At 44.2% G+C, this 23,545-nt stretch overlaps 1 protein-coding gene across 15 annotated transcripts; it reads right to left on the minus strand.

Moving 5' to 3' along the window:
- Positions 1-4,000: 4,000 nt before the first annotated feature.
- LOC119182785 (tRNA wybutosine-synthesizing protein 5) lies at positions 4,001-23,198 on the minus strand. Of its 15 annotated transcripts, XM_075888689.1 has the most exons (9): positions 22,775-23,135; positions 22,539-22,615; positions 14,091-14,140; positions 12,680-12,834; positions 12,555-12,624; positions 11,252-11,430; positions 4,488-4,575; positions 4,311-4,427; positions 4,001-4,250 (listed from the first exon to the last, which is right to left on the minus strand). In XM_075888689.1, the coding sequence occupies exons 1-9, from the start codon at positions 22,850-22,852 to the stop codon at positions 4,003-4,005; spliced, it is 1,062 nt and encodes a 353-aa protein (XP_075744804.1). In that variant the 5' UTR covers positions 22,853-23,135; the 3' UTR covers positions 4,001-4,002. The 15 variants fall into 15 exon arrangements, with proteins under 15 accessions (XP_075744804.1, XP_075744807.1, XP_075744805.1 ...); XM_075888692.1 differs by lacking the exon at positions 12,555-12,624 and having other exon boundaries at positions 11,252-11,434; positions 22,775-23,138; XM_075888690.1 differs by lacking the exon at positions 14,091-14,140 and having other exon boundaries at positions 12,680-12,839; positions 22,775-23,134.
- Positions 23,199-23,545: the final 347 nt, after the last annotated feature.

Here is a 23,545-nt window from a genome sequence, read left to right on the forward strand (position 1 = left end):
ACTTGAAATCAATGTTCCTGCAGGTCACACCACAGCCATGCACACAGTTACAGTTGCTGTTAGCAGCAACCTTTTAATCCCGCCAGTTCCCAAAAACACTCACTTAGAACGTAATCGAGCGCGACGGGAAGCTAGAGCCCAAAGCCCTTTACAAGCACGTCCCTCCTAATTCTTCCGAAGCCTATGAAGACGCGGCCGAATATGCACATCTTCCAGCTTTTGCCATAGTTGTAGACGGATTTCAAAAACTGGTCGCTAGTGCATCCCTTCCGAATTCGACAGAATCCCTAGAAGCGGAGGAGGCAGCAATTGCTTTAGCCATTGTTCACTTTGCAGCTGAGTATATTTTTTTGGATTCGAAAACTGCAATTCGTAATTTCACCACTCTCAAAATTGATTCTCCGGCTGCTAAAATTCTTGAATTATCTCCTCCACCCGATCGCCTCATCACCCCCTCTGGGTCCCTGCGCACTGTGGACACACAGGCCACACGGCCGCTCACACCCAAGCTCGAGCACTCGCCAACCGGGCTCAAAGCGACCTGCCTTCGCCTCAAGGTGTCAGGGATCGACTTCTCAGATGTCACGATGTGACGCTATTTTACCGAAGTTTTCACCCAGCGTACCCCCACCACATAAATCTCTTTCCAGAAGTGACCAGGTTTTGTGCCACAGACTTCAAACAGCCACAGTGACGACTCCTTTTATTCTCTCCCTTTTCACGCATGGTGAAACCTCTCCTCATTGCAACTTATGTCCTAGCACCGGAGCCGACTTCCATCACGTATTAAACTGTTTGAACAAACCCAAGCCCCCATGGCAAGAGTCAGAACACCAGGAGCGATGGGAGGCTGCTCTGCAGAGCTAGCAACCGAGGTTACAGCTTCGGACAGTGAGCTGGGTCAGAAGGGTCGCCGAAGCACAGCAGTGTCCGGCCACCTAGAGCAGCCCGAGGGCCCGTCGTGATCCTGCTTCCACTTCCCCTGCCACACACGCCCTCACATGATTCTATACCGTAGATCAATAAAGTTGCTTACCTGCCTACCTACCACTCATCCTCATGATGACACCCAGAACCTTCAATACTTTTTGACTGCAAAGAACTGGCTTACCTGGATTCATTGGCTGGTTCTATGTCGCCGCTTTTCTTTTTTTTTTTTTGGTCTCTGATTTAATGCTTCACTTCATTTTTTGTTCTTGTTGTTTTAATCTCGCGTGTAAGGCAACACGTTTGGAATTGTGATAAATTTCAATTGGATGTCGGCGATAATCCTCGTCTCCCTTGTGTTGCTGTGTTTAGCACTGAGCAGTTTGAAGTGTGGAATACCAACTAGTATGCAGTCACATATTGCTCCATGCACAGAAACTGTGGGCAACGCCTCCTAAAAAAATTATGCCTGGAACGTGAGCCACGAACGCGCTGCCCGACCCTCTGATTTTACCCTCCTCCTTTGGTAGGAAGGCGACACGCATTCCAGGCATAGTTCTTGTAGGAGGCATCGCCGTGGGGTGATATCCGCACGCTCAAACTCGAATGTTTTTTCATCGCTCGCGCAGCCATGGAAGCGAATAGTGAGGCTTGATTGAGCATGCGGGTGTCACAATTCCTATCGAAAGCGAATTACTGCACCGTTATTGACTCATCTCCGCATGTAACGCAATGAAGAAACTTGGACTGTATAGCCATCGGAATTACATCGTGTGATGCCTGTACTTTGAAGTCCGCACAGATGAAGTCAGACCAATACAACGTTGTTCAACAATGAAAACACCGCGAAGTCGTCGTTATAACCAACACATCCAACCGCCAGCTTTCCTTCGACAGAGCTAGGGTGTTCTGCGGCGAGGCGGGATCACGTGATTCAACCCTGCGCGTCAGCAATTGCAGCGCTTGCACCTCCAGTGGTGGGCCTCGCGCCCAGGTGTTCTGTGCCCAAACTCACTCACACTCACGGCTTGGTCTGAGTATGAGTGTTGACTCACGAGTCCTTCAGATTTTAATTAACTTTATACCTGGTGTCTGTGCTGTTTAGCACCAATACCTCACGTAATCGGTGGTCTTCTTTGCACTGATTGATTATAGCTTTAAACAGAAGTGAGTCATGAGTACGCTATTTTTTCATGGAAGAGATCACAACATAAGATATATTTATTAAGAAATTCCCTGGAAGAGTTGGTTGAGGGGCAATCAAGACACCCATGCATTTAATTCGTGCGTCTGATCATTAAATATTAAAATAGTGTATGAAGGACACTTCTTTGGAATATGTGGGAGTAGTAATGAGCCTAGGTAAGGCTGATAGTAATGCTGGAAAGTGTACAGATAGGACCATAAGTCAACAAAAGAAAATGGAACTCACTGAAGAAATATATTTTGCACTTTGGACTCCGACTAAAGACTCACCAAAAAGTTTCATGGGCTGAACTCACTCAGACTCACGAAGCTGGACTCATTTGAACTCGTATTTACCAAAATGTTCCCGGCCTAGACTCGTGACTCGATCAGTCTGAGTGAGCTCACCGACCTATGCTGGGAACAACTATATTTCAATATAGAATTAACGTAGCATTTACACTAATCTATGAAAGCCACTTGATCTCCACGTGGGCACTCACGGAAAAAAAGCATGTTTCTGACATTTTTGGAGGGCAAAAGCTGGCTTCACTTTTGCTGGCAAAGTATTGCGGGAGCTTTCACTCCAGCATTTTTTTTTTTTTCAAACCTCCTTGATGTCTATTGCTACTATCACGGCGATAGAGCGACGTCTGATCGCAGTGACTATGCTGATGGCACTTGCTGCAGCGCAAGGAACAATATAAAAAATTAATTTTTACTTTGAAGTTTATTTTAACAAGCGCAGCTGCTCACGTCGGAAAGATGTGAAGTGGAAAGAAAGGTTTGTAGTAGATAGTGAGCTGTTTCATGACTTTCGAACATATGTTAAAAAAATTGACTTTCTTACTCAAATTTCAGACATCACAGAACTTAAGCATGACACACGCACGCATGCGCGAGCGGGGGCAACCAGTTGAATAAAACTAGTGTCCAGCAGGTCAACCAGCTGAACATGCATGGTCATTTAATATATAACTCCAATTGAAAAATGTTTTCCCAATTCGAATGTGAATGTGCACATCCAATTGGGAGGTCAACTGGATGCACGGTTCCAATAGTTTTCGAAATGAAATGTGTGCAACCAATTTGACGGCCAAGCATTCCAGTGGGGAGACCAAGTGAGAAGCCGTGGACCAATTGGAATGACCAATCGGAACTGTGTGCTCCAATTGGTCCTACACACTGAAGCACGTCATCCCAGTTGGTTTACAATTCAATCTATTTCAGACCGATGGCTAGGAACTGGTATGACCAGCAGGACACTTTTTGACTGGGAAGCCTAGCTTTAGACATGCTGAAGTCGTCGCTCATTTAGGCATTCAAGGCTCCCAACAAAGCACACAGAGGCAGAAGCACTTGCGCACCCATTACGGGCTAATGCTGCTAACAGCTGACTGTATGAGCGAACCCCACCAATCCACAAGCACCTGCAGATCCGCCTGCCGAGAACTTTTAGTACACTCTAGCCACACTGCCATACCTTAGAACTCTCTTGAGACTTCTCTGCTGTAACATGGCTGGTGCCACAAAGAGGCTTGGCTGGCTTAATCCGAGTGTGACCTCTATCAGGCAGTAAGCATAAGCCGTGGTTGTTTTGCAGCAATACCTTTAAACCACTTAGCTTTTCAGTTTTTATATTGAACAATAAAGAACTACAAAGAAATGTTACTTTAATCGTTGTTGCTTTCTTGACAGGTGGTGTTCAAACTTGTGTATGTAGAGATTGCCAGGTAATGCATTAGAAGCAACATTTTTGGTCCAGCAGTCACAGAGTGACTTTTGTAACAGGTAGAGTAAGTGCACAAGGTGCTTAATTAGCTTTCTCATGAGCATTACATGGTCTATTTAAGAGAAGACAGACATGGAAGGTGTACTACCCTCAAACTGTCAAGATAGACCAAAGTGATTTTTAATATGTGAAATCATTTTCAGTGCGTAGAACTGCTGGCAATCAAGTGGAAGTAGCTGCAGCTGTTTCACTGCTTTTTCCACCAAAGTGAGAGCACTGGAAGCAGGAATCAGGTCCTTGTTCCCATAGGGATCCTTCTTGTCATACAAACTTGCATCCAGGTTCTTCCAGAACACATTGACAGCAATTCCGAAATCCAGAGCAGTTATGTTATGAAACCACAATGCTGTAACAAGAGTGGCACAAATCAATTGACATGAGCCTATTACCGACAACGAGAGCTTACCTGGTATGAATAATATGTCACCAGAAGTAAGTGTAGCTTCGTAACGGGTAGCTTTTCGAAACTTGGGAAATTTTGCTAAGTCTGGACACTCCAGATCCAGAACAAGGGATTTGTCACCTAAGATGAAAATCTGTAGTTGGACACTTCGGCATGACTGTCTCAACTCATGTAACTTACCCTGTATGTAAAGGTACTCAAAGTCATTTGGATGGAACAATACAGCTTTCTTTTTGCCTTTAACTTGAATGAGGAAATTGTCCATCACCTGCGAACAGAAAGAAGGATCTCCCCTCTTTGCAACACAAGCTAAATTGTAGCTGTGCATATAGCATGTTAATCTAACATGTGAAGACAACTATGTTTGGCTGTCAATGAGCCCACATTGTGACATTTCGAGCAGCTCAATCTATTACAGTTGCAACTCAATTTAATGATGTACAAATGTGCTTGAATTATTTTGTTGAAAAGGGAAGCTTGTAAAATCAAGAAAGAAATTTTTCGGTCTCTCGACATCTACAACTAAAATGCACAACACAACCAAAAGCCACCACAGCTTTTTAGTTGCCACTAGCAGACGCTTGTGTGGTTGCACACATACTGCATAGACTTCAACACCACGGCGCCTCAGCTTCATGCTACGTTCACATGTGTGAGTGACGAGAGGAGTTGCGTGAGAGCGGGCACTGTGTTGTTTTCCAAAGCCTTTGCTCCCTGGCTGAAGCAGAGATTCCCCGTTTCCTCCTTTTCTGGGGAGACCCTGAGAATGCGCGTTGCTTTCTCGAGGTCTTCCGTCCTGAAAAGGTGTGACTGGCTGAGTCTCATCCAAGCCGGGAACATCAACCCCTGCAGCCCCCGGCCATGGAGAGTGAACTACAGCCCCCCCCCCCCCCCCCCCCCAAGGGTGCACGTCAAAGAACCCCAGGTGGTCTAAATTTCCGAAGCCCTCCACTACGGCGTCTCTCATAATCATATGGTGGTTTTGGGACGTTAAACCCGACATATCAATCAATCAATCAATCGAACTACAGCCCCAAGTGCACAAGCCGTGCGAGATGAACGATAACCATTCCCTCAACATGTGCTTACTATGTCTAGATTGTCTCCCCCTGCCCCTGAAGTACTCTTTAGCATATGCTACTGCACATTGGTGTAATGATGAGGGAGGTAGTTACCAAGGTGGCCAATCGTGCTCTGGTGAGAGAGTGCATTACGGGATGTGATTGCCAGTGAGGAAGCACCCCAGGCTATTTTTTATGCAATTCTATCGGCATGCGAAGTTTTTCTTCTGGTTAAGAACTGTATAGCACCAGGATTCGAACCACAAGCCTCTTGCATGCAAGGCTCATGCTGTACCTCTAAACCATCACTGCGTCTCAGTTGAAATCGAGAATAAGTGGACATGGACCTTGCACGGAGTGTGTAGGCAGGATAACTGCTGGTCATTAAAAGGGTACTGATACAAAAATTTTTCCCTCGCATTTTCTTGCTGCAGTGCGTTGCTGAAGGCCTGATAGTCATAACACGGCATATAGTTTCCTGCAGCATGATAGAGATAATAAATTACAGGCACTTCATTACCAACTAGTCTCAGTTTACGTTTGAGAGACTTTCAAAGAACGACAAGCCGCCTAGCGCAACTATCACCACCTAGCGTGTACATCTTTCAATCCCAAGCACACAGAACTGTGACGCACTTTGCGCGGTCCACATCAATAAGTTTTTCAAACAGGAAATAGGACAGCAGTGTCACCAAACACAGAGACTTCAATGCGTGCACTGCAGCCACGGACTCATGAGCTGCTGCCGAGTAAATAGCTTGCTGGTGCAAAGACGGCAAAAGCAAAATACAGCTATGACGTCTACACAACTTGCTGAATGAAATAGGTAGGGGGGGGGGGGGGGCATTAAGGGTCACCTTTTAGCTTGTCAATGGTGCGGGCAAGTCGATCGCTCACGCAAAATTAGCTTAAAACTTAAAATACCTTCCAAGCTATATTCGCTGTTGACATTTTGTAGATGATATATGCATGTTCACGAATCGATCCCGCAAGCTATCTCAGCTTCGAAATTTTGTGTTGGTATACTAAGGCCAAGGGTGACTGACTGAATTCCAAGGGAAGGTAAACACATGAAAAGGAGACAGAATTAGGTGCCCAGATGAGTTTAAGAAGTTTGCAGGCGTAACGTGGCAGCAGAGAGCACTGAAAGAGGTCAACTGGCAGAACATGGGAGAGGCCTTTGCCCTGGAGAGGGTGTAGACATGCTGATGATAATGACCATACTGTTGTGTTTTGCGACCCCTGATAGCACGCAAGAGCACCAGTGCAGCGAAGCTTCCGGTACATGTCACTAGGTGAAGCTTGGACTCTCACGTGTCTGTTCCTGCCGCCAACCCAGCTTGGACATCCTGGTCATGTGACCTGAGCCGTACCGATTAATCGCCTATTTTTCCTCTCCTTTAAAACCACCTGCAATAAAAGCAGGAGCTCAATCTCTTGTAAGTATCGCCTTAGCTCGGTCCAGTGTCGTCCCTCTATGCGCCGTCCCGTCGCTCTCCGTTGACCTGCCTCCAAGGTTACGCATGCTGCTGCCCGACAAACACATGGCGACAAGTGTGTGACAAGCAACACCAGGAAGAGCAAGACACTTACAATCGAGTCAAGTTTCTCCTGCACGCCGAGTGCTTTGCCTTCCTGCTCGCTAATACGGTGTCGGCCTCTTGAACTGCAGCGCAATGTCCTCGCTGATGACAATAAGCGCCACAAACCAGGGCCTTCCTCATGAGCTCTTTCACTCAGGCGGTGCAGTGAAATTGTCGTAGTTTTAATAAAACGTGCTCCACTATCCGTAATTATGTTCAAAGGCATCGCCCCTTGTTCCTTCTCCAGGAGACGCGCAGGATGTGCTCGCTTCCTGGTTACCGTGCTTTTCAGACACCAACCATAAAACATAAGCGGCAGCTTCCCAAAGGCCAGGCAGCGCTTCTGGTGCGGAATGACTGCCCGGCCACTCAATTAGACATTCCTGATCTCAGTTCTAATGCTCGCGAAAAAGTAGCTGTTAAAATTTGTCCTCCTGGCCAAAAGCCCTTCGTGGCCGTGTCTGCATATTTTCGCCCAGGAAATATTTCCGTTGGACTATACACGTGGCTGGAGACGCTTAAGCAAGCATCTAAGGACCTCCCTCTGCTCATTGGAGGTGATTTTAATGCTCATCACCTAGCCTGGGGGGCCCGAAAGGCGAATAAACGTGGAAAATATCTTTATGACGCTATTGAACTCTCTTCTATAGAAATTTGTAACGCCCCCGACACCCCTACAAGAATAGGACTACATAGAGCGCAGGGAGACACGACCCCAGATCTGACCCCTGCCAGCCCCTAATTTGTACGGCACTGGACAGTCTTTAGCCATTCATGGGGCAGTGATCATCTCCCGATATTTGTGGCACTTAATCCAAAAAGCCTCCGAATCAAAACAACAACGATGACTGATTGGAATACTTTTCGTAGTAAGGTTATTGTATCCTTCCCGATAGTTGAGGGCCTTCTGGACATTGTTCAACAGGCCCGTGAGCTGGCACGCGAAACAGTGCTATGCGAAGACCATACTCAGCCGATGGATAACCATTTAGGCAATTTATGGAAAACAGCAGACTATTTAGTCAGAAGATACCGCTCGCATAGCAAACGACACTCTGACCCCATGAAAATTAAGCACCAATTTAAGCTTATCTATGAATATCAGCTCCAACTTCAAAGTGAAGCCTGGCAATCCACTTGCGAACGCCTTGGCCGTGTACCGGGCCTTCAAGGTCTATGGCGTATTTTTCGTAGCCTGAGCGGGAAGGGAAAGCGCAACTCTCCTCTGGCCGAGCTGTTCCTCAAAGCAGATCCATCCGTTGTGGAAGACAAAGTTATTACCACTTTCTTTCCTGACGCTTCACTCACTCCGCCTACATCTCCGAAAGCCTGCACCATAACGCAACCTGATCCGAACCTCGATCGCCCATTTAGCATGGGAGAAATGCTAGCAGCCATCAAACGGGCGTCCTCGATCTGCGCCTGGCCACGACCGAATCACATGGCAAGAACTCCGCAACCTCGGAGATGAAGCCCAGGACACACTTTTGGCGGTAATCAATGACCTCAGGGCCTCAGGAAATGTTCCGGAGAACCTTAAGCTGTCTCTCATTTATCCTATTCCGAAACATAGAAAAGAGAAGACCCTCTGCAAGAACCTCAGGCCAATATCTTTAACGTCTACTTTATATAAGCTCATTGAACGCAAGATTCACACACACGCATGTCCCATTACCTCGAGATAACCCGGCCGGGATACCATCCAGCCCTAGCAGGTTTTCGCCCTAACCTCGGCACCCATGACTGCCTTTGGCTGCTACAGCGCGTTATCAATCATACCTCAAGAAAGATGTTACCTGACTACTTGCTGGTCGTCGACATGCAGAAAGCGTTCGATAATGTTCACCATAACGCTATTCTTGAGGAACTAGCTAAGCGCTACCCAAGTCAGCGTGCGCAGACATGGATTCGAAATTTCCTTGCCGCTCGGCCCATTCGCTTAAGCGGTGCATCACCTGGATGGAGCCCAAAGACTTACTACTTAGACATAGGTGTTCCACAGGGATCTATTTTAGGACTGACGCTGTTTAATCTGGCCATGAGCAGGGTAGCAGAAAACCTTGAACGGGACACCACGGCCAGATTCGCCATCTATACCGATGATATTACTATATGGACAAAGGCAGTGAATTATTCTGACAAAGAATCAATGCAGACTGAGCTGCAGGCAGCCTTCCTTAGTTTGGAGTCCACTCTTAAGGAAGTAGGCCTGCAGCTGGCTCCACATAAGAAAGAACTTATAAGCATAGATGGCAAGAATCACACCAACCCGAAAATGTGTATCTCACTCCATATTGAATGACACACTATACAATCAAAAAACGGACAAATCAAAGTCCTCGGTTTACCAATAGCCAGCTGCAACAGCCCACAAAAGTGGGTGCGTGGACTGCGGCAGGCATGGCCAGCCACGTTACATATGATACGTCGTCTGTCTAACAAATACGGAGGTGCACGACAACAAGCCTGTCGCACTCTTGCAAGAGCTGCGGCTGTTGTAAAGATTTTGTACGGCGCACCCATATACACGCTCTCTCCAACGGACATCCAAAATTTGGAACGCCTTCATCGGGCTACTGTCCGTACCATCACGGGGCTCCCCTAAACAAACTAAGATATCCACCCTTGAAAGCGCAAAGGGCTTGTTTCTCTGCAAGACATCATCCATGAAGTCAACACTCGACACCACATCCGCCTGGAAAACACACCGCAAGGTCGTCGCCTGGGATTGTCAGCGGCATGATGATGCACCTCTTCTTAATCAGTCCTTACCCTTATGAGAAACTCCAATAGCCTCTCGACTGTTCCGACGCCCCATATCTCATCACAATAATACTGCCCGCCAGTTTCTTGCCACACGACAACTCAGGAAAGCGAGCTTAGATACCATCGACATACACACGAACGCTGCCATTACCGATGGCGAAGCTTGTATAGCATGGATCTGCGCGCAGACCACCGAGTACACTGGGGCCTACAGGTGCCACCTACCGAACGGTACCCCTATGCATGCCGAACTACTTGCCATATGGGGAGCGACTGCAAGCCTCCCATACACTATACAGAAACCCCTTCGTGTCTTTACCGACTCGCACGCTGCTTACTCAGAAATATTTCACCCAGCGTCCGAGGATGCTACAGCTGCTGCTATTCAAAGCATCATTCGTAGGCATGAAAAAGCCGACAGGCCAATAGAAATTATCTGGACGCCGTGGCATACGGGTGTGCCCGGGGGAAATACGGCGGCACACGCTGCTGCTGCTTCCGCAGGTGGGTCGACCAATCTTTCTCTGCCCCCATTCCTCAGGGTGAGCCCGTATGAGCTCTTAAGTCAAATGGTTCCCTCGGTAGCCACAATGCACTACGTACGCACGTCCCTGCGTCATGCTAGTAAAAAAACGCATTGCGCAGGTTACCCCACCAGTTTTATTTTTCAGCAAATGTGAGCTTTCACGCTCCCAAGAAGTCTTCATTAATAAGGTCTACGCAAATTCTGCATACACACCATACTCTTTAGCCAAATGGCGACAACCGGACATTGCGACAGTGACGTGCAACCACTGCGGGCTGCACTGCCGCGCAGACCTTCGCCACTTACTGTGGCAGTGTTCCGAATTTGAAAAAGGGCGAATGGCCATACAAGCTTTGCAAACCACAAATTATCGTGAAGTACTCCTTACAGACCCGGACATGCAGTTATTATTTGCCCAATATGGACGTCAGAGCGGCCTGATCAGAGTGGTTTAGGGGGTCTGACGAACCACAGTACTCACCCTATACCGCCTCAGTTCCAGTGATGGTGAATGCAATAAGTGTGAAACCCGTGACACTGTGAACTAGTAGTGTAGTTAGAAAGTCCTGCTTATCCCCACAGAGGTCCTGTGCCTCACTCCTTTTTTTTTTCAATAAAGGACTTTCCATCCATCCATCCATCCAATTCATCATAGTTCTCAAGGAGAACAACCTCACTTCCAAGTTAGAAGCCAGTTACGAAGACAGAATTCGTGCGTTCCTGCCCACACTACACATGGCGACTCTCCCATACTAGGGGGGTGATCACGAGAGCACCCAGACGTAAGCGAATGGACGGGCAGACGGACGGACAGATCGATAGATAGATACATAGATAGATCCCAAAAGTGCTTGCAGTACACAAAGAAATGCTTTGCCTTTAAAATGGCGCAGGCACCTATCTGCTGCAAATGACACATGTGCTGTGTGACAGGGCTGTCATGAAAGTCCCAAGTGCCATTGCTCAAGCCTAACCTGAGGAGGCTAGAAGTAATGAAAGAAAACGTACGTCGTAATGAGTCCACAAGGAGAGCTGAGGTGATGCAATTCGAAGAACACTGGAGAAAAAGGATTCATCGGGAAACCACTTTGGCAATGTGACATCTTTGGCAAGCTCTGGAAATTGTGCAACAATGTTGGCTGGCTCTCTTCTGGAGTCACTCCCAAGTGTCCTGAAGTAGTAGAACTCTGTCTGGTAAAAAAAAAGTGAATCTTAACAACAATAATTACATTAAAATTATCTTTTTGGCAAACAGACATTCAAGGGTTTCTGTTATCATCCCGTTGATTATGCCTCAAGCATGAATAGCTCTCAATGCTATCTATAATAATCCTGAAAAGGTAAGGATGCAAAGTAAATCTGTTTTATTGCTAAAATTTATAACAAGTGAACTACAATTAGGAGTGAAACAGGACAAATGTGATATTTAATATTTTTTCTAATAATATTGCAGTTCATGGCTGTATACAAAGTAAATGTGATACTTGAAAGGACATAACCAATAAAAAAATAATTTATATGCGCACAAAATTAAGTTGTAGAACAAGGCAAAACTAAATTCAGTACTCGTAACATTTTCACGATGTAAATTAAGAAATCGCTCACAAGAAAAAACTGTGTCGATGACTTAGTTTCGTATTTGATTTCTTAAAGGCTTTCAAACCAGTTTTCGCATGAAGTGAGATTCATAGCAGCAATCACATGGTGGCACTGGTGCACTCAGGTAAAGTATTGTGAAAGAAGTTTGCACATAAGCATCGCCCTAGAGTGACTTAGCAGAGGCAGTCGTAAATTTGTTATCACTATGATGCTGGCGATAATAACTGATAAGGTGATATTGTGTGTTTTGCAATTAGGCCTACCTCTACAGTGCATACTAGATGAGTCCTCCTCATGCACAGAATTCATAGAAACTACTCTTGGAACACCTAGGAAGCAGGTTTCGCTCTTGTCTTAGCAACAGGTTCTTCATCCCCCCACAGATAATTCTCAAATTATTCACACAGAGAGTGTTCTAATAAGGCCACTGAAACGAGGCACATAATGCAGGAACGAAAAAATGCACCTGGCACTTGAAGAAGTTCGTCAGACTCCCTGGATGTTCACATATAACTGGACCATCTCTGCACATGCCACACTCCAACTCCCTTACACCAAAACCAAATTCTTTTGACAGAAATACTAGTGCATAACTTTGTAAGCCAAGCTGCAGGTGTTGCAAGTATTTTAAATCCAACAAATATTAGTTGTGTCGAGTTGCCGTCAGAATGGGAATTTAAGCCAGTAGGCAATTTTTTAATGCTGTACTCACCTCGTTTATGAAGAAGTTGGTATTTCTTGACTTGGACGCTCGCTCCACAAGTTGACAAAATGGCAATGTTCTGCATATAGACTATAATAAAGTCTTCAAATTGGTAGACAATGCGAAAAAATCACCTGTAGATGAAGTTCTTTTGGACGAAGTCCATGTGCCTGTGTGGCGATACGTGCACCTTGACATCCCGGTTGCCCCCGTGCATGCACAAATACTCCTTGTCCCACAGCGACGTGCAAGGACCCACAGGCACTCCTCGTAACACTGCTGGCTCCCTCTGCACTTGAATGATGGTGAGGAAGCAACTACAGCTCCGTTTACCAAAGCATTCTTGGTGAGTTCCCTGACCCAATCTCGGTTTGCAATATATGCATACTTGGTGCGCGCTACTTTTTTATGCACTTTATCGCCTTCCTGCTAGTTACGGCAGTTGAAATACGCAGTTAGTTTTCTCTTGTTGTTTACCCAATCAGATGCAGCATGCAGTGCCGGCAAACCATAGGGGAGGGGCTTTTGCTCACTTGGTATGGCCCTGGTGTCACACGCATAGTTCGGAAACATTTTTGCAATATTAAGTTAATTATTGCAATTATTTCTGAGTTAATTAGGTGAATTATGTTATCTATATAGGCCTTTAACCTGGTTTTGCTCACCACTAGCCTTGTTACAGCCTGTACTGAGACATGAGGATTTATTGACAACAAACCGTGCCCACCATTCTCGTAAAAGTTCATCTCTTGTAGCTGCTCGATAAGTGGCGCAGATCTGGACAGCACATGAAACACAGCAAAGTCAGTGAAATAAAGTAGGACAACCAAAACCGGGTGTTAATCAGAAGAAGAGGCACAGTACTGGCTACGTGAGGCTGAAATACGTGGCGCAAGGTTACCAATGAGAAGAACGAGAAGAGACAGAAAGAGCTCCAACTCACAACTATGTTTAATTTCATGAAGCATTCACAATATATAGGCTCTCGGAGGACATGCGCAGACCATTTCATTCACCGCACGTGCAGGCATGAACATTTTGATGACGTAAAAAATGATTATTGCAATCATGATATCTGGGAACCAGCAACAAACAGATATGCATGATGTAAAGACGTCGAAAAAACTGAACACGCCCAAGCCTGCGCAAAAAAAATGCGAGAAAAAAAACAGCAAAAAGGACTGACACACACTTCCTATGCATACTTGGTGCGCGCTACTTTTTTTATGCACTTTATCGCCTTCCTGCTAGTTACGGCAGTTGAAATACGCAGTTAGTTTTCTCTTGTTGTTTACCCAATCAGATGCAGCATGCAGTGCCGGCAAACCATAGGGGAGGGGCTTTTGCTCACTTGGTATGGCCCTGGTGTCACACGCATAGTTCGGAAACATTTTTGCAATATTAAGTTAATTATTGCAATTATTTCTGAGTTAATTAGGTGAATTATGTTATCTATATAGGCCTTTAACCTGGTTTTGCTCACCACTAGCCTTGTTACAGCCTGTACTGAGACATGAGGATTTATTGACAACAAACCGTGCCCACCATTCTCGTAAAAGTTCATCTCTTGTAGCTGCTCGATAAGTGGCGCAGATCTGGACAGCACATGAAACACAGCAAAGTCAGTGAAATAAAGTAGGACAACCAAAACCGGGTGTTAATCAGAAGAAGAGGCACAGTACTGGCTACGTGAGCCACTCTCATTTAAAACCCATTTTCAATTTCCTCTACTTGCCCTGCACACTTTTTGAAGAAAGTATGGATTCTGAAATTTCAACGTCGTTATAATTGTGTGGCTTTCGACTAATTTATAAACATATTTTCACATTTCACCCTATGAAAAGCCAGCTGATCGCAGTGCTATGTAGTTTTCAGTGCGCAATGAAATAATGAATATAGAACACAAAATGTAGCTACAGCATAACAGAGCTCTATATTACAAAATTTTTTTTGTGGGTCCCCCCCACCCTTAATAAACGAAGAGAACCTTACCTTTGATGCAGTGGAAAGTAAGTGAATTAAAAAAAATAACTTTACTGGCAGTCTGCCAATGATGTGAACTCATTCTACATCAGTACTGGCAGGTCTATTTTACCAGACAGCTGCGATTCTAACATGGGGCTATGCAGAGGCAAGTTCTCCTTGCTTAACTTGGAGACCCACACAGTGCGAGCGTACGCTGCCAGCAGGTGCGATACAGGTACCTTCTAACTACGAGCCGCCATGAGCGCCTCAGGCATTGGGAGAGCAGTTGCGCCTGCTTGACCCTAGCGACTCTGTGCTGGTCGCATCGCTCTGCACCATTGTCGGAAAGAAATCCAAATGCAACGAATGATTTTTAGTCAGTTTTATCTCGCTGGGTGCCATAAAATCTCTTTTGATGAAAGGCTTACGAGCATAACAGTATGCTATGGTGGGCTAGTTGGTACATATTAGGCTGAAATACGTGGCGCAAGGTTACCAATGAGAAGAACGAGAAGAGACAGAAAGAGCTCCAACTCACAACTATGTTTAATTTCATGAAGCATTCACAATATATAGGCTCTCGGAGGACATGCGCAGACCATTTCATTCACCGCACGTGCAGGCATGAACATTTTGATGACGTAAAAAATGATTATTGCAATCATGATATCTGGGAACCAGCAACAAACAGATATGCATGATGTAAAGACGTCGAAAAAACTGAACACGCCCAAGCCTGCGCAAAAAAAATGCGAGAAAAAAAACAGCAAAAAGGACTGACACACACTTCCTAGCAACCATCTAAAGTACATCTAGATCCAACAGTTGGAATTCACTATTATGCAACAAAACTGAAGGCACGCTGACGCACGAGTCACCTTTCTTCCTTGTGTGAAAGGCTTTGAGTAACTCCCACGCCAGCGCATCCCGGCTCCTTCCAAGTAGTCGCGTGCGATCGAACTGTGGCGTGCGATCGAACTGTGGCGTGCAGCCACACGAAGCTCAGTGGTAGAGCAAATGAGACCCTGTTCCATTCCTAATTGATAAAGAATGCTCCCTTAAACGGTCATTTGTACAGTGCCCTGTCTGGCCTATGTAGACCTTGCCACAGCTCAGGGAAATTTCATGAACAGTGCCCACGGCACAACGCAGGAAGAGCTTTGCATGCTTCTCATCGCACACTGCCTTGGCACCTCTTGAAGAAATGTGGGCACAGAGCCTTGAAAGCTTATTCGGAGCAGAGAAAACCACCGGCACATGGTGCCGATTTGCAACCTTTTTCAGGTTGTGGGAGATTTTTTGCATGAATGGTACAACCTGCGGTCTCTTCCTCTGTCCTTGCAAAGGCTCTAGCCTCCTGCGTTTTTCAGTTTTTGAATGCAAGAAAACTTCCTTGGAAGTGTTTTTCAATGTAAAAACGCACAAAGTTGACAGGCCGTTTATGTCAATTGTGACAGAAAATGCTACTTGGCAGCTGCAAGTGAGTCGCTATCTGTTTAAAAATTTAAATACTTTAGCATTTGTAAATCTTTTCGCAATAAAAAGCTCCTGTGACGTCATAGATTTCTTGAAGAACAAAAGTGACATCAGTTATCTTTTTTTCAATTGACGTTGAGGATCTTTTTCATTCAGTGCCTCATAATGAACTTTTATCCTGTGTAAGGGACTGTATCGAGGAACATGGGGGCACAACATTTATCAATACTTCTGGCGTATCCGTTTCAAACTTCATGTCACTTTTAGAATTTTACCTTCATAGCACCTTTGTCTCATTTAATAATGGTTTGTTTATGCAAAGCAAAGGCATTTGTATTGGCTCCTGCATTGCACCTGTTCTTTGTAGCATTTTTTTTTGCGTCTATTGGTCGTGCTTTAGCAAATGCCGTTGATCCAGGAAAAGTCCCTAAGACTCTTAGATATGTGGATGATTTCCTCGTGGTGTTAACTTCTACTAACCCTGTAACGCACTATAGCGAGGTAGATTTGGCTTTGAAGCTGTTCCGACAACGTGGAAAAGGCCTGCTTTTTACCCATGAACTGCCCATTGACGAAAGCTTGCAGTGTTTAGATATTAACCTGACTCTGGGGGACGGTCATGTCTGTTGAAAGTTCAGCCCTAGAACGAGAAAAGGACTTCTTTCATATTATTCTGCACATTCTAAAGTGGTGAAGAGGTCTATAGCTGCTATGTGTTTTCGTTCTGCGCTGTCCAAGTCATGCCAGCACACAGTGTGTGATAGTTTTTCCTGTCAGTTATCGCGGCTCACTGCAGTTGGGTTTCCTTATTCAGTCTTAGTCAGTGTGCCTGAAACTTTGCTTCAGAGGCTGAAAGGGAAATGCAGGAGGCCAGAGCCATGGCAAGGACAATGGAAAAGACCGCATGTTGTACCATACGTGCACAAAATCTCCCACAGCCTGAAAAAGGTTGCAAATCAGCACCATGTGCCTGTGGTTTTCTCTGCTCCGAATAAGCTTTCAAGGCTCTGTGCCCGCATTTTTTCAAGAGGTGCCAAGGCAGTGTGCGATAAGAAGTATGCAAAGCTCTTCCTGCATTGTGCTGTGGGCATTGTTTATGAAATTCCCCTGAGCTTTGGCAAGGTCTATATAGACCATACAGGGCACTGTACAAATGACCGTTTAAGGGAGCATTTTTTATCAATTAGGAATGGAACAGGGTCTCATTTGCCTTACCACTGTGCTTCGTGTGGCTGCACCCAGCAGTTCGATCGCACCCAACTACTTGGAAGGAGCCGGGATGCGCTGGCGCGGGAGTTACTTGAAGCCTTTCACATAAGGAAGAAAGGTGACTCGTGCGTCAGAGTGCCTTCAGTTTTGTTGCATAATAGTGAATTCCAACTGTTGGATCTAGATGTACTTTAGATGGTTGCTAGGAAGTGTGTGTCAGTCGTTTTTGCTATTTTTATCCTCGCATTTTTTTTGCGCATGCTTGGGCGTGTTTGGTTTTTTCGACGTCTTTACATCAGGCATATCTGTTTGTTGCTGGTTCCCAGATATCATGATTGCAATAATCATTTATTACATCATCAAAATGTTCATGCCTGCACGTGCGGTGAATGAAATGGTCTGCGCATGTCCTCCAAGAGCCTATATATTATGAATGCTTCACGAAAATAAACTTACATGTGAGTTGGTGCTCTTTCTGTCTCTTCTCATTGGTAACCTTGCGCCACATATTTCAGCCTATTACGAGCATCATCACAGGATAGACAGGTGCTGTTTTCTTTCCATGCTTGTGCCATTAACCTTGTCTTTGACCTAAGCATAAACTAGCCCACCTTTTCAACGCTTACTCAGTCTATAATATGAGCACTTAGAGCAACTCTGCAGAATAAGGTTTCACACCTTGAAACTTTTGCACGTCAGTGAGTTTCATTGTGGCAAGCTATGAATAGTGCCAGTCTTTTTTTTTTTTCATTATCTGAAATATAACATTTTGTATTGAACTTTCTATGGTTTACAAGAATTTACATACCGACAGATTTACCAGCATGGCATCGTTATAGGAAAATTGAAAGGCTTCTGGCAGAAATTCAGGAGTAGAAGCATACATTTTAAGGTTGTTTTGCTGCAATCAAAGTGCAAGTCAAAGAATAGCATTTTTTTCAAAGACTGTTTTTTCATTGCTACATTTTATTAATTTGCATTAATATCATGACTCAATTAGAGAAAACGTAAAAAAGAAGTTTTTACCATAAAGTCTTTACCCATTTCTTTTGCAAAATTTCTAACAATATTTACACTAGTAAAATATATATATTTTTTTTAAAATTCGAAGCCAGAGACAAGTTTATCTCGCATATGGGAAGCATGCAGCAGCTGCAAGGGGTGCAGCAGTGCACTGCACCTATGCAGTGCCAGCACCACAAGTGACAACTTGCGATCACTTTAGTTTCAACTGGCGTGCTAGTCATAACACGGCATATAGTTTCGTGTAACATTTGATAAAGATAATTAATTACAGGCTCTTCATTACCGACTAGTCTCAGTTTCGGTTTGAGAGAGTTCAAAAAAAAAAAAAAGCAAGCTGCCGAGCGCAACTATCACCACCTAGCACGTACATCTTTCAGCCACGTAAGCACACAGAACTGTGACGCACTTCGCACGGTCCACATGAATAAGTCCTTTCAAACAGGAAATAAGACAGCAGTGTCACCAAACACAGAAACTTCAACGCATGCGCCGCTGCCACGGACTCGCGAGCTGCTGCCGAGTAAACAGCTTGCTGGTGCAAACACGGCAAAAGCAACCTACATTGTATGCAAGTGCAAAGGAGACAGGTTTAATTAAACTGGTGAGCTTCCATAAAAATAAGTGCATGATTTTAGTGGGGGTCCCGAGCAAAAATAAAGGACATAATTCAATTTATCATGTTTTTGATGTGGCACACACATGAGGACGAGTCTTTTTATTGATGTGGCTGGCTGGTGTTAAGCTAGAAACCATCACCATCAATGTTTATAAACAATTATTCTTGCCATTTAGCCTGTTGAAACTATGGCGTTTAATAGTTCCTGACAACTCCTTGCTATGAGCGCAAGTAATACATACGATCGTGAAACCCCACGTGTTGCATTTAGTATAATGCATGTCATTTGCATAAAGTTTTGTGAAGTAGTTCAGCTCCATTTCTAGGCATTGCTCGAGCTGCATGAGTCATTGATTAAATTTGTCATGTGGCAGCTTTGCACACAATATCTGTTGCTTAATGCAATAAAACAGCATAGTCCTGCGTCACTTGCACGCACAGTGCTGTTAAGGACAGTACATGGGGAATAAATTCTGACATTCTCACGGTCTGAGATTAATTTTGCTCTGTAAGCAGTATGTCTTCATTCATTTAACTGTTTATGAACTGCAGCACAGCAAAAACACAGAAGCAGCATATGAGGGAGAATTGCTGGATCTGTCGATTCGCCAACAAATTGAGGACTGCAGACTCAAGATCACTTTTGCGGCTCCCCTTCATTTTCTTCAATATGGTAAAAATATCAGCTGACTTGCGGGGAAAGTAAATTTACACTGAAATAGCTACAGCGTGCACTTCATAAATGTGCCTGTGGGATCATTTGCTTCACGTAGCACACGCTAATGGAGTGTTCCCGCCGGTTTCTTAAGCACAGTCATGACGGAGAACTTTGTTCCAGGTGTATATTTCCTATAGTTATTGCACAATTTGTGCAATTCATACGCTACATTGCAAAGTACCACTAACAAGGCGACACTCGGCTGCTGCACGCATCACGCCAATTTCTTTCGTTCACTCACTGGCTCATTGCACGTTTCCTATATTTAAAGAATGGAATGGCTCCATGTTTTCATTTGCCTGTCACACCGGCTGGGCCATAATTTTTCGTGCCTTGTCTAATTGCCTGCACATTCAAGAATTATCAACTTGCTAAAACATTAAAGCCATGCAAAATTTCATAGCTTAATCATAGAACGGTCTCTAAAGTCTGCCAACTTGGGGCTCTTTTTTTACCAATTAATTGATACTGGTCGTTACCTCTAATGCCCTGCACAAAAACATTGCTGTTATGACACCAGTAGTCAAAGAAAGAAATGTACATCTAAGGGCTCGCTTTCTTTGTTAGACACAGTATTAATGAGATCTAACAGACAATCACGCCAAGTAAAGTATAAGGGACAGTATTAGAACTAATGTAAGTGCAAAGAAAGAAAAGTGGATGAAAAGATAACTTGCTGTGTGTTGAGACCGAACATGTATCACATTCACATAACAAAAAAGAGCCCACTTACAGTCAGCCGTGGGCGTTCTTTGAGGGAATTTTTATGTCCATTTTATGTATGAAGCAAGTTCACTTGCTTAATCATCGGCATTTCTATATGATGATATAATCCGTGATTTCACCATTTCGTATCAATCACATGTATTTTAAAATATCAGCAAAGACAAGTGCCGCATGACACAGGCCAAGGAAAAAGTGACATATGTCCGAAAGAATAAAAAATGCTACGCCTGTGTTCTGAATTGTTCAACACAAGTTCTTGAAATTTTTTCACTATGCAATAACAACATGGATGATTTGCTAGACTTTAGCAAAATTTAGTTTAGAGCAGCGGTAAAAATAAAAACCTGCTTTTGTACCGGCACGCACCGCCTTCGCTGTACTTGGCGTAGCGAGCCTGCCCCGCAGATTCTCTCCGGACTCTAACGAGGAGGACGCTGACAGACCAGCTCTGTGTAAATATAAATTTAGCTGCAGATTTTTACAATACAGGCTAGTGATTGCGACTTCCATTACTTGAGTATGACATATCTTATGATTACAATGATACATGAAGTGCTTGAATTCTGATCTGGCCATTAGTGAAGGTGCAGAGAATTCATCGAACAGCAATTAATTTCCTTCTTAATTAACACCTATAATGAATTTTGTTGCTGGTAATACCTCAATAGCAGGCCCATTTAAAGATGACTTTGCCAGTGCACCTGCCATTTCATTCATAAATAGGCCCTTAAATCCTGGAACCCACACCAATTGGATAAAAAAAACTAATGCTTTGAAAGCACTCAGAGCATGTGAGTTCTCAATTGCAGTAAGAGAGAGACATTACTGCCGAACTTACTGCTGCCGTTACTTTATGGAGAGCTAGAATTATTGCGAAAATTCTGCTTCAAAAATGGGCACAAAATCTGGAACGCAAAGAGAAAAGGACCAATCTAGGGTAGGAGAAAAAAATACCCATTCTACATTTTTCACTTTGTTACGCATCAGTTGCCATGACTGCTTGTATTGATGTAAGTACCAGGTAATCCCTTAATATAGCTTTTAAAGAAATTGGCAGAATCAATTTTGAATTTTTTAGAAATATTTCATCAAACTGTATTTTAACAGCATTGTTAGTGGTACTGATTGAAGGTATGGCATTAATTTCAATGCTTAATTTATACAGAAAGTGCTGTATAACCAGAATTTGAGGCGTATAAAATCTCGGCCAGTATTGTTTATAAACCAAGTCCAGTCGGACAAAAAGAACTGTTTCTAACCACATTACCGGTGAATCATACAGCCTGAAAAATGACTGTGTCAACAATCATTTAAAACGGGTAGCAACCAAGGGAAGCCTAGCTTGCAGATAAAGGACTTAGAATTGATTGCTACAAACTTGATTGATTGATTGATTGATATGTGTGGTTTAACGTCCCAAAACCACCATTTGATTATGAGAGACGCCGTAGTGGAGGGCTCCGGAAATTTCGACCACCTGAAGTTCTTTAACGTGCACCCAAATCTGAGCACACTGGCCTACAACATTTCCGCCTCAGATTGCTACAAACTTAGCGGGACCTAAACACAGTCTCAAGGCTTGTCTCTCGACGACTACCAGATAATGCATCTTGTATGCCGATGCCCCAGACGTATAACACACACCCAAACTCAAGCACCGGGCAAACATAATGCAATACACGGAAATAAGAGTATTTCCCTGCATACCTAAACGTCTATTACTGATTTTGCTTAACAATCCCGCCACCCGACCTCCCTTTGCTGCAATATATTCAATGTGCGTCTTCCAAGACTTAGATTGGTCATAAATTACCCCAAGATATTTCGCATTCACTACTTGGGGAATAAAATCAATATGTGAACAGGGTCTTGGTAAGGAAATATTAAACCAGAGCATTTCTTGACATTTAAATACAGATGTAAAACATCACGCCACCTTTCTACGGCTGATAGGTATGACTGCAATATTCGGAATAGCTTATGAATATTATCTGCTGATGAAAAAAAAAAAAAACGCAATGTCGTCCACGTGTGGTGTGTGGACGTCCTAAATGTCGCGGAATATAGCTAATCGAAATGTTGAACAACACCGGGGGAAGGACTGCTGTTTGCGGGACACCTAGCTCTTGTTTGCACAGATCTAGAAAACGAGATGCCGCTTTGGAAACAGAAAAACGGTCTATAACGTAAAAATTCGGCAATCTATAATTGTTTATTATTCGGAAAGTTAAGGTTATAGGTAAAAGGATAAACAGACCCTTCTAGAAGAATTTGGTCATCACGTCGAGTAGCGGGAGCACCACTGTGGCCGTCCGGGGAACACCTTAACCGACCCTACGCGAGCGAGAAACCGGAGAAATGAATGACGAGTCGCATCACCCAGGTTCGTCGAAAGCAAGCATGATAGCACATATGTTTCGACGACATAGAAGCTCGAGACGAGTTGCCACAGCCTCCGTCGGTTCACTGCGAAAAATGAACACACAAACATACCTTAGGAAATATAAGCGAGCTGAAAGTCTCTTCATCTACGTTTTCGTAGCATGATACGGTTTTTGCAGCGGTAGACATCTCCGCTGCCTCCGCCTCTGAACTACCACACAGTCTACCAGTGCCTCCTTTAGCGCGAAACGCCGATCATCTATGGCAGCGCTGCCTACATAGGAGTAAGGGTTTTTGTAGTTGGCCTTCGAGATTCGCAATTTTGGCGTTCATTACTAATATTAGAGGATGCCTTGTATTTAAAAATTTGCTTGCTGAATGACGGCGTCACTTTCGTATGGTTAACTATAATTACGTTTACGCCTGCTTTAAACTTTTTACGTTATTTTTGTTGCATATAAGCTTCAAAAACGTAAAAACCTATTTGAAAACACCCCTACTTGAGTAGCGTCACCACCATAGTTTCGACGACCGCCGCTTCCCATGTAACTGCCAATAATACCCGTGCCACACGGGCATAGAAAATGACATTTGGTGGCGAAGGCCTTCAGTTCCCGAATGACATTCGTTTTGCCGGCGCTGCTACACGTCCAAAGCGAATGACATTTGACTTGATGATGTCGATCACAGCACCTTCCAAGTGAGCATTGAGTGAATAGCAATAAAAAAAAATTAAGAAGCATTTACAAGCTTCATACACATCAGATAATCATCAAATGAAGAAATAAGCGTATTACGCTGTCCTAAGTTTTAGTTTCTTGCTTTGTTTTACAACGTTGCAGCCGACCGTAGCTACCTAAGCCAACACTAGTCAGATCCACA

Source organism: Rhipicephalus microplus, chromosome 3 (genome assembly GCF_043290135.1).
Source record: "Rhipicephalus microplus isolate Deutch F79 chromosome 3, USDA_Rmic, whole genome shotgun sequence".
In the NCBI taxonomy this organism is placed as follows: domain Eukaryota; kingdom Metazoa; phylum Arthropoda; class Arachnida; order Ixodida; family Ixodidae; genus Rhipicephalus; species Rhipicephalus microplus.

Coding starts and splice junctions, on each gene's coding strand:
- LOC119182785 (XM_075888689.1), bottom strand. CDS start 22,852: ATGTCTACCGCTGCAAAAACCGTATCATGCTACGAAAACGTAGATGAA. Junction 12,835..14,090: donor GATGAACTTTTACGAGAATG/GTGGGCACGGTT, acceptor ATTCAAGTGCAG/AGGGAGCCAGCAGTGTTACG. Junction 12,625..12,679: donor CAAAAGAACTTCATCTACAG/GTGATTTTTTCG, acceptor GTCTATATGCAG/AACATTGCCATTTTGTCAAC.